Raw genomic sequence first — 10803 nt, 5'->3', positions numbered from 1 at the left:
CTGTCCGTCCTGGAAGAGGGATCCCTCCTCAGTTGCTCTTCCTGAGGTTTCTACCGTTTTTTCCCCGTTAATTTATTTATTTATTTTTTATTTTATTATTTAACATTTATAATTATTATTATTGTTTATGTCCCTTTGATCATTTATAATTTCATCATTGAACATTAATTCATCATTTATGTTTATTGAGTTAAAATGTTTGTTTTTTAATTATATTTATTGACTTTCATTTTATTACGACAAGTTGTTTTTCACTGCTGTTCATTAATTATCATTTTATTTATTTATTGTTTTGCTGTTTATACATTTCTGCAGATGTATTCATCCAGTTGTTATTATTATTATCATTATTATTGTTGTTATTGTTATTATTATTATTCATAACTTTAAGTATTTTATTTATTTTAATTTTTTAATTATGTTTGTTAAATTAAGTTTAACATATTTTTCATGTATTTATTTTATTAATTAATTTCTCTTTTCATTTATTTTTGTTTGTGTTTGTATTTATTTGTTGTTGTTGTTGTTCCAAGCTGTTTCCGGTCCAGTCTCCGTGACCCTCATGGGATGATTTAATGAGACCGTTCAGACCGGCAGTTCCGGGACTTCCCGCAGTGTGACCCCGGTGTGTCCTCTCACCTGTGTCTGATCAATAAGCAGATCGATACGAGCATCGATCAACGGACTCACCTCACGTGCAATCTGGTTGAGAGCATCGTCCTCGGCGGTCAGCTTCTCCCGGTTCGGGATCCTCTTCCTGCCCGGTCCCTGAGTCCCCATCGTGCAGTGTTAGGGTTTTACCCGGAGCCGAATTATCCCCGAAGGTGTCCTGCAGTCCGGATCATCCGGACCCGGAACTCAGCTCCACTGAAGTCCTCAATAAATCTAGCTCAAAATTAAATATGCGTTTTTTCCTCTGATAATCGGCGCGGTCCGTTTCTGTCGGTACCGGATCCTCTTCCTACCCGAACCTCAGGTTCTCTTCGTCCGGGAGATCCGAACCGGGAGCCGAATCCTCCACAGAGGTCTCCTGTCGTGTAAACAATCAACACTGTGACGTCAGGAGGCGAAAAAAGACCCAAAAAATGCGTTTGACATTAAAACTCCTTGTTTTGCTGCTGATGTTCGGCGGTCACCTTCCTTCAGTCCGCTCGGACGGTTCTTACCGGGGACCGAGTGATCCGCGGGGCTGCCCCGGGATGGAGACACGCAGGTCGGGGAAAACACGAATTAAAAGTGTCCGGGATTAAACCGGTAGATTTCCTGACGCTCCTGTGCGGTCACGGGATGTCCGGAGCGGCTGCGGGGGCCGGACTGCAGCCGCCGTTCATCCTCATCAGCTAGCTAACGTTAGCTAGATGCTAACCGGCAGTACCGGAACACCGGAGCGGACCGACACATGAACCCGCACCGGCTGTTGTTGTCGCTCCTGTCGCAGCGTCGGTAGAGCCGCCGGTACACTCCTTAATCCGCCACCGTCGCGAGCATCTGAAGCTCGTGAGGGAAGAACCGGGACCTGTTTCCTCCGGGACCGTGAAGTACACACGCGTCACGTCGACAGGTAAGCCGCAGGTGGGCTGGGACCGGACCGTGAAGGCATCCTGAGCCCACAGACCGCAGTGTGACAGAGGAGGGAGGAGACTCTTATTGTGGTGGGGGCAGGATGTTACCTGTCAAGGTACACGTGTTTACATACACACAGGAAGTCAGCTTTCAAAATAAAAGATTATCCACACATTATTTTATTTTATTTTATTTTTTTGTTTGTTTCCTGACATGTTTTTTTTTCTCTGTAAAAAACAATAAATATTATTTTATAAAGTAAAAACTTTTCTTCTGTCGATGTACGGCCTATAGAAATGTGAATATAATTAAATGACCAGATGTTCACGTGAATTAAAACGTTATGTTTTATAAATCTTTATTAATGAATAAATAGTATGTATAAATAAATGAAAATGTTTGAATAATCAAATATAGAATGAAAAAGATTGAATATAATTATTTATATAATCGAAAGCTTTGTAAATAATTATGAAATAAAATATTGAAATATCTATAAATACATCACAACTTACATAAATTAAATCCTCATCAGCACATGATTATAAATATATATGTATTTTAACGCTGTATTAATAAATCATTGTTAAAATTTTGTTAATTTAAAGCGTTATTAATAAATAATTATAAATAATAATTTCCTTAAAAGTTTACTAATAGATCATTATATGTTACTATTTAATTAAAGCTTTATGAATAAATAATTATAAATTATTATGATTTAAACTTCATTCAATAATTGTTTATTTAAACGTTAGGAATGTATTAATAAAAATATTCATATAATTAAAAACTTTTAAAACTATTAATATATGATGATAAATGAGGATATATTTTAAAGCTTTATTCTGTTTGAAATAAATCCTAAAATACTTCAATAATTAAATGAAAAACCATATCATTTGATATTTTATAAATAATGATTATAATATTTATAAAGTCAAATCCTTAACAATGAATAATTTTCACATTTAGTTTTAATATAAATACATAATCATATAAAAATGCTGAAATAAATGACAGTCCTTAAAAGAATAAACATAGAATTATATAATAAGAAGCTTAAAGAAAAGAATGAGTAAATACTTATGAGAAAATAATGCTTTTTAAATGTAATTAATAAAATGGAATAATTTATGAATTAATATATAAATAATAAAGTTATTTAATACTTAATTGTCACGTGTTTATGAATTTTATATATTATGTTATTTATTCACCTAATTATTAATGTATAGTACAAAAAGAAAAAGTTGTAGTATAGTACATCAAAAAAAGTTAGTGTAGTACGTCAAAAAAGTCATAGTATAGTACGTAAAAAAAATCACTGTATAGTATGTCAAAAAAGTTGTTGTATAGTACGTTAAAAAAGTCGTAGTATCAATCAATCAATCAATTTTATTTATAAAGCCCAATATCACAAATCACAATTTGCCTCACAGGGCTTTACAGCATACGACATCCCTNGAGAGAGAGAGAGAGAGAGACAGAGAGAGAGATGCAGGTAATAACAGTAGCTTATAACAACGTTATTGAAAGTAATAATATTACAGTTCTGGCTACTGTGGTACAATATGTTGAAAGTATGTATTAATATCTGGCAGTATAGCACGTCAAAAAAGTCTTAGAATAGTACATCAAAAAATTCGTAGTATAGTTCGTCAAAAAAAGGTCAGTAAGAGTCAAAAAAGTCGTAGTATAGTATGTCAAAAAAGTCATAGTGTATTACGTCAAAAAAAAGTCATTGTATGGTACGTAAAAAAAGTCGTCGTATAGTACGTCAAAAAAGTCGTAGAATAGTACATCAAAAAAGACGTAGTATATTAGGTCAGAAAACATTGTAGCGTATTACATCAAAATAAGTCATTGTATTGTACATTGAAAAAGCTATCCTGACGGGCATGTGTTTTTTATTTGTTAAGAGTTGTTTGTTTGTTTAGCGGTGCAGTTTATTGGCACCTTAATTAGACTTTAATTTAAGTTTCGTTGTCCACAATCATGAAAAAATGTCATCATATAGCATGTCATCCAAAATCATTAAAAACATCTTAGTATAGAATGTCGTCAGAAATCATGAAAAACGTCATAGTATAGCATGTCGTCCAAAATCATGACAAAAAGTCATAGTATAGCGTGTCGTCCAAAATCATGACAAAAAGTCATAGTATAGCGTGTCGTCCAAAATCATGAAAAAGTCATAGTATAGCGTGTCGTCCAAAGTGTCGTCCAAAATCATGAAAAAGTCATAGTATAGCGTGTCGTCCAAAATCACGAAAAAAAGTCATAGTATAGCATGTCGTCCAAAATCATGACAAAAAGTCATAGTATAGCGTGTCGTCATTCAGGCAACTGAACTTACTTGTGTTCCTTTAACACGTGGAACTTCTTCAATGCTAACTGACTGTTGCGGAGCTGCAGGTTTTAACCTTCGTGAGGGTGTGACCCTCACAGACTTGTCAAGGTCACCTGCGAGTCGTCGATCCACTCGGCCATCTTGTGTGTGGTGAATGAAGGCTGCAGTGTAGGTGGGTGATAAGTGATGGTATGGGCCGCCTCCTCTGTTTCACCATGGTCGTTCCAGTTTGAGGTAGCCATCTTGATTTTACATTGATCAGTGTATTGTGCTCTCACGACCACTAGATGGGACAAAAAGTGTCCATGATCTAGAACTACAGGCCTAAGCAGGACGTGATGTCCTCATATGAGGACGCAGGGTCTCAGGAGGTCAAAGTGTCTCAGAACGTTTTAAATAAAGTTTATTGTGTTCAGCAGAGAGCAGCTGGTATCACAGAGATGACGACAATCACCTGTTCAGAAAAGGTATCAACACATTTCCTGTTCTGTCTGTCAAAATAAGAGCATGCTAATGAAGTTTGTCTACTTCCTCCAACATTAAACCCTGGGGCGGAGTTTGAATAACGTCACATCAGGATATGAAACACAACAGCTTTTATACAACAAGCAGAGCACATACAAAATCTCCATGGCAACACAGACATCCCATAATAATCAATACACTGTGTGATAAAAGACGAGAAAATAACGCGACATGTCCAGGTCCTGTGGTCAATAATCAATAATCACTTTGTGATCAGTATCAGCGTCACATGAACACACCAACCACGGAGTGTTCTTTATTTATGAGTCTGTAAACAACAACAACAACAACAACAACAAACAACCACGGATCCTGATGGATGATTGAGCATGCTCAGTGACACCACAGCAGGATGGAGTCCCGGTCAGGCCTCATCAGCCGTCTCCGGCAACTCCTCCTTCCTGTCTGCTGTCCGGTGTGTCAGCAGGTGTCTGTTGAGGTGAGTCTTACGGGTGTAGCTCTTCGGACAGTAGGTGCAGGCGTACGGACGCACGTCGCTGTGAGACAACATGTGCTTCTTCAGGTCAAACTTCCTCCGCAAACATTTGCCGCACTCCGGACACGAGAAGGGCTTCTCTCCTGGACCATAGACAGGATGGATGGTCGGACAAGACAGAAGGAAATGACAGACGGTCAGTTTCATGAAAGTGGGAAAAGTTGGGAGCCAATAAAAACAGGAACAGTACATCTACTACTAAAACCGCGTACTGAAGCCTGCTCACACACAAGGCCTGAAAAAAGCCTCATAGTGGCTGTAGATCTGGAAGGGGGACACACAGAGCAGGGAGCACTTTGGACACAGGATGGGGGCTGATAACCCCCTGCTGGGTCACCTGGGCGAGGGTGTCTGATGATTCAAGACCCCAAACGCACAATGACCACGGGTTCATCACTGGAGACTTGTACAAGTACCACCATTAGGTGTATTCCAGAACTTCAGTTTATCCATTATCAGACCCTCACCAGAATTTTGCCATATCCACTACCTGATTCTACCAGAACTTCAGTATATCTACTACCAGACCCTTACCAGAACCTCAGTTTATCTACTACCAGACCCTTACCAGAACCTCAGTATATCTACCACCAGACCCTTACCAGAACATTTAGCATATCTACTACCAGACCTTTACCAGAACCTCAGTATATCTACCACCAGACCCTTACCAGAATTTCAGTGTATGTACTACCAGACCCTTACCAGAACATTTAGCATATCTACTACCAGACGCTTACCAGAACATTTAGCATATCTACCACCAGACCCTTACCAGAACATTTAGCATATCTACCACCAGACCCTTACCAGAATTTCAGTATATGTACTACCAGACCCTTACCAGAACATTTAGCATATCTACTACCAGACCCTTACCAGAACATTTAGCATATCTACTACCAGGCGCTTACCAGAACATTTAGCATATCTACCACCAGACCCTTACCAGAACATTTAGCATATCTACCACCAAACCCTTACCAGAATTTCAGTATATGTACTACCAGACCCTTACCAGAACTTCAGTATATCTACTACCAGACCCATACCAGAACATTTAGCATATCTACTACCAGACCCTTACCAGAACATTCTACCAGATATCCCTGTGGTGTGTCTTACCGGTGTGTATCCTCCGGTGTTCCGTCAGGTGACAGGAGATGGAGAAGGCCTTCCCACAGTCCTGGCAAACATATGGCCGTTCACCTGTGTGAGTCCTCATGTGTTTCTGCAGGTCTCCTCCAGACGGCCAGCCCTTACCACACACCGTGCACACATATGGGCGCTCCCCAGTGTGCCGGCGCACGTGCACATTTAGGCCGGCGAGTGCAGTAAAGTCTTTAGGGCAGTAGGGGCAGCGGTAGGGCCGCTCCCCAGTGTGTGTCCTCAGGTGGCCCTCCAGCCCATCGCGGGTCTTGAAGCGTTTGCCACACTGCGGGCACAGGAAGCGGCTCTCGGTGGTGTGGCTCGCCCGGTGTGATTGGAGGCCGGTCAGAGAGCCATAGGTCTTGCTGCACTGGTCACACTGGTATGAGCGGAAAGTGTGTGTTCGCTGGTGGATACGAAGTTGGGTCACTCCTGCAGAGAACATTAAAGATTACCGAGGAGGTAATACACGTCTAAACTACATCAACTACCAGAACTACAGTAAATCTACTATCAAAATGAGTTTAACATGCCAGCGACTTACTTCAGTGCACTAGCGACTTACTAATGTGCCTGACTTTCTACAGCATTCCTAGACATTCTTAAACACGCCAGCACCTTACTGAAGCATGCCTGACTTAAAAAAAGTAGGGGGGACTTACTGAAGCACACTTGTGACTTACTAAGGTATGCCTACAACCCATAAAATGTGCTGGTCTGGTCACAAAGGTTACCTGAGAAGGTCTGGTCTTAGAAGTTACATGAGATGGTCTGGTCTCAGGAGTTGCCTGAGAGGGTCTGGTCTCAGAAGTTGCCTGAGAGGGTCTGGTCTCAGGAGTTGCCTGAGAGAGTCTGGTCTCAGGAGTTGCCTGAGAGGGTCTGGTCTCAGAAGTTACCTGAGAAGATCTGGTCTCAGAAGTTGCCTGAGAGGGTCTGGTCTCAGGAGTTGCCTGAGAGAGTCTGGTCTCAGGAGTTGCCTGAGAGAGTCTGGTCTCAGGAGTTGCCTGAGAGGGTCTGGTCTCAGAAGTTACCTGAGGGGGTCTGGTCTCAGAAGCTACCTGAGGGGGTCTGGTCTCAGAAGTTACCTGAGAGGGTCTGGTCTCAGGAGTTGCCTGAGAGGGTCTGGTCTCAGGAGTTGCCTGAGAGGGTCTGGTCTCAGAAGTTACCTGAGGGGGTCTGGTCTCAGAAGCTACCTGAGAAGGTCTGGTCACAGAAGTGACCTGAGAAGGTCTGGTCTCAGAAGTTACCTGAGAAGGTCTGGTCTCAGAAGTTACCTGAGAAGGTCTGGTCTCAGAAGCTACCTGAGAAGATCTGGTCACAGAAGTGACCTGAGAAGGTCTGGTCTCAGAAGTTACCTGAGAGGGTCTGGTCTCAGAGGTTACCTGAGAGGGTCTGGTCTCAGGAATTGCCTGAGAGGGTCTGGTCTCAGAAGTTACCTGAGAGGGTCTGGTCTCAGAAGTTACCTGAGAAGGTCTGGTCTCAGAGGTTACCTGAGAGGGTCTGGTCTCAGAGGTTACCTGAGATGGTCTGGTCTCAGAAGTTACCTGAGAGGGTCGGGTCACAGAAGTTACCTGAGAAGATCTGGTCTCAGAGGTTACCTGAGAAGGTTTGGTCTCAGAAGTTACCTGAGAAGGTCTGGTCACAGAAGCGACAGTTGTAGCAGGGCTCGGCTCCCTCCACAGAGTGGGTCTGCAGGTGTCGCAGCAGTTGAGTCTGAGAGCTGAACGTCTGGTCGCACACTGTACAGGTGAGGTCCGGCAGCCGGTGCTGCAGCCGATGGGCGTCTCTCTCTTTGGCCGACTCAAACACCTTGTCGCACCTGCTGCAGGTGAACCCGCCTCTGTCCAGGTGCGTCTGCTTGTGATTGGTCAGACTGGACAGGTGGTGGAACTCCTTGTCACACTGGCCACATTGGTAGATGGGGCGCGCCCGGTGGCTGCGCTGGTGAGACAGCAGCTCTGCTTTGGTTTCAAAGATGGCGTTACACTGGAAACAGGAGTGGGTCCTGGAAGGGTGGGGCTCTGGGGGGCTGGGCTCTTCTTCAAGTGCACTCCGCATGTTTACAGCTACACCCGTCGTCAGCGCCAACCCACAGGACTTGTTGGTACGCAAGTGACGGATCACCTGTAGACAGACACACCACTGAGCTGACTGGACAGGTGGTCGTAGTAAAACATGACTCCTACAGTACATGTACTGGTAGTACTACGGCACCAGGTGGTGCTGGTTCACACTGACCTGAGATCTGTAGATAAAACATTTACCACACCGAGGACACTTGTGAGCCACCCGCTGGGAATTATGGGAGATGCTGTACAGAGCGTTAGCTGTAAACTCAGAGCAGGCCGCATCTGACTGGCTGACTGTGAAGAGAGGCGGGAGTTAGTCAGTGTGTCTCACCTGTATGTGTCTCAACTGTTTGTCTCACCTGTGTGTGTCTCACCTGTATGTGTCTCACCTGTGTGTCTCACCTGTTTGTCTCACCTGTGTGTGTCTCACCTGTATGTGTCTCAACTGTTTGTCTCACCTGTGTGTGCCTCACCTGTATGTGTCTCACCTGTGTGTCTCAACTGTTTGTCTCAACTGTGTGTGTCTCACCTGTGTGTGTCTCACCTGTATGTGTCTCACCTGTGTGTGTCTCAACTGTTTGTCTCACCTGTGTGTGTCTCAACTGTTTGTCTCACCTGTGTGTGTCTCACCTGTGTGTCTCAACTGTTTGTCTCACCTGTGTGTGTCTCACCTGTATGTGTCTCAACTGTGTGTGTCTCACCTGTATGTGTCTCACCTGTATGTGTCTCAACTGTGTGTGTCTCACCTCTATGTGTCTCACCTCTATGTGTCTCACCTGTATGTGTCTCACCTCTATGTGTCTCACCTGTGTCCTCTGATTGGTCAGCCAATCGTCCAGGTGAGTTCTTCAACCTGACAGGAAACAAGGTGTTTAATCTACAGATCACGCGTCAGGTGTCACATGATCGGGGACACAGCTGCTGCCTCACCTGTCCGACTCCACCATCACAGGTGTGACTCCGCCCACGGCTGAGCTCTCACTGGATGCCTCCTGCTCCACCTGAGACTGACCAATCACAATCTCCTCTACCTCCTCCTGCTCATCCTCTGTCATCACCACCACCTCCACCTTCACCAGCTCCACGTCAAGGAGAGGATACGATTGGTCCTGGGCGTCGGCGGGAGGAGGCTCTGGATTGGTTAGTTTGGTGAAGAGGGGGTGGGACCAGGCTGAGAGGAGGATCTTCTCCGTGTCAGGACCCACTGAGGAAAAAAGAAACAGATGTCAGGTAAAATGGCGTGAACTGAAACAGGAAACAGTGATGTCGTACCTGTGGTGGTCACATGTCCCAGCAAACAGCTCTGATTGGTCAGCAGCTCCCTGAGGTTGTCCCTGTCGGCCTCCTGCAGACAGTCCTCCAGACCACCGGGGGCAGCGTCGAGCCAGGAGGCTGCCTGAAACACCACGCAGAGGTCAGACTCATCCAGCAACAGTTATCATGGTAACACTGCAGAGATGGTTGTCATGGTGACTGACAGAATGTAAACAATATCAGCTGAGTGTGGACGGATGGACTGAGGACCTGTTTGAAGTCCGGCACAGGAAACAGTTGGTCCATCCTGGACAGGAAGTCAGATATGAGGGACTGGAGGGCGGAGTCAAAGCTGTGGTCAAACACCTCCTGAAATGAAACAGGAAACTACGAGTTCACAGTGACCTTTGACCACCAAATTCTGATCACTGCTTCTTGACCCAGAGAGGACGTTTGTGCCGAGTTTGACAAAAAAAAATCCCTCAAGGTGTTCTTGAGATATTACGCTTGCAAGAATGAGACACAAGAAGGTCACAGTGACTTGACCCTTGACCACCAATATCTAATTATCTTATCCTTGAGTCCAAGTGGACGTTTGTGCCAAGTTTGAAGAACTGTGATGTTGTGTTCATGATGAACCAGCCAAAATTCTCTCAAGGTGTTCTTGAGATACGATGTAAAGGAAATTGAGATTTATGCAAGGTCACAGTGACCTTGAACTTGTAATTATGACCACCAAATTCTTATCAGTTCACTCTTGAGTCCAGTAGAAGTTTGTGCCAAGTTAAAAAAAATCCCCTAAGATGTTATTGGACAACACTTTCACAAAAATTTGACGGACAAGGTCACAGTCACCTCTGACCACTAAATTCCAACCAGGTCATTGTTGGGTCCAAGTGGATGTGTGTGCCAAATTAAAAAACATATTTTTTTAAAGAAAGTTATTGAGATGCGGCATCCATGAGAATGACAGAGACAAGGTCACAGTGACCATTGACCTTTAACCTCCAAATTCTAATTAGTTCATCATTGAATACAAGTAGACATTTGTGCCAAATTTAAAGAAATTTCTTCTACGTGTGACGATAAAGAATCAATGAGACAGTCATGGTCACAGTGATCTTTGACTTTTATCAGTTTATCAGTTCATCCATATTTCAAAGTGGACGTTTGTGCCAAATTTAAAATAAATAAATCCCTCAATGTTACACCTCCACTGTGCTGGTGCTGACGTATTGCGGTAAGCGAGTTGTGTCATTTCCGGTGTTTCTGTGACAGCGTCTCTGTACTGCTCTGGTGAATTCTGCTAGCCTGTTTTCTCACTACAGTTGCTTTAACGTCTACTTCAAGTCTTAACCCACACTGGTTCTGTTTAAGCACTTATAGCTCTCCTC

General features: G+C 43.6%; 2 protein-coding genes across 9 annotated transcripts in view; both read right to left on the bottom strand.

Annotated features, from left to right (window-relative positions):
- The window catches only part of lrrfip1b (leucine rich repeat (in FLII) interacting protein 1b), a 33059-nt gene extending 31318 nt beyond the window's left edge, over window positions 1-1741 (bottom strand). For 2 of the 7 annotated variants that reach the window (XM_050064975.1, XM_050064978.1), the window contains exon 1: window positions 691-1739. In XM_050064975.1, coding sequence (XP_049920932.1) covers window positions 691-780 — 90 coding nt within the window. In that variant the 5' untranslated portion in view covers window positions 781-1739. Of the gene's footprint in view, window positions 1-690 lie in introns of all 7 variants that reach the window. The other 5 variants (XM_050064973.1, XM_050064974.1, XM_050064979.1 and 2 more) reach the window with 5 other exon arrangements.
- A 2752-nt stretch (window positions 1742-4493) lies between these two features.
- The window catches only part of LOC126402893 (oocyte zinc finger protein XlCOF6-like), a 14384-nt gene continuing 8074 nt past the window's right edge, over window positions 4494-10803 (bottom strand). Inside the window, exons 5-12 of one of the 2 annotated variants that reach the window (XM_050065221.1) lie at window positions 9680-9778; window positions 9428-9551; window positions 9086-9359; window positions 8947-9008; window positions 8325-8449; window positions 7712-8210; window positions 6063-6518; window positions 4494-5020 (exon numbers count right to left, since the gene is read on the bottom strand). In XM_050065221.1, coding sequence (XP_049921178.1) covers window positions 4806-5020; window positions 6063-6518; window positions 7712-8210; window positions 8325-8449; window positions 8947-9008; window positions 9086-9359; window positions 9428-9551; window positions 9680-9778 — 1854 coding nt within the window. In that variant the 3' untranslated portion in view covers window positions 4494-4805. The remainder of the gene's footprint in view (window positions 5021-6062; window positions 6519-7711; window positions 8211-8324; window positions 8450-8946; window positions 9009-9085; window positions 9360-9427; window positions 9552-9679; window positions 9779-10803) is intronic. The other variant, XM_050065222.1, reaches the window with a different exon arrangement.

Source organism: Epinephelus moara, chromosome 16 (assembly GCF_006386435.1).
Source record: "Epinephelus moara isolate mb chromosome 16, YSFRI_EMoa_1.0, whole genome shotgun sequence".
Lineage (NCBI taxonomy): Eukaryota > Metazoa > Chordata > Actinopteri > Perciformes > Serranidae > Epinephelus > Epinephelus moara.
The sequence above is the reverse complement of the archived record's forward strand: the minus strand, read 5'-3'. Positions and strand labels throughout refer to the sequence as shown.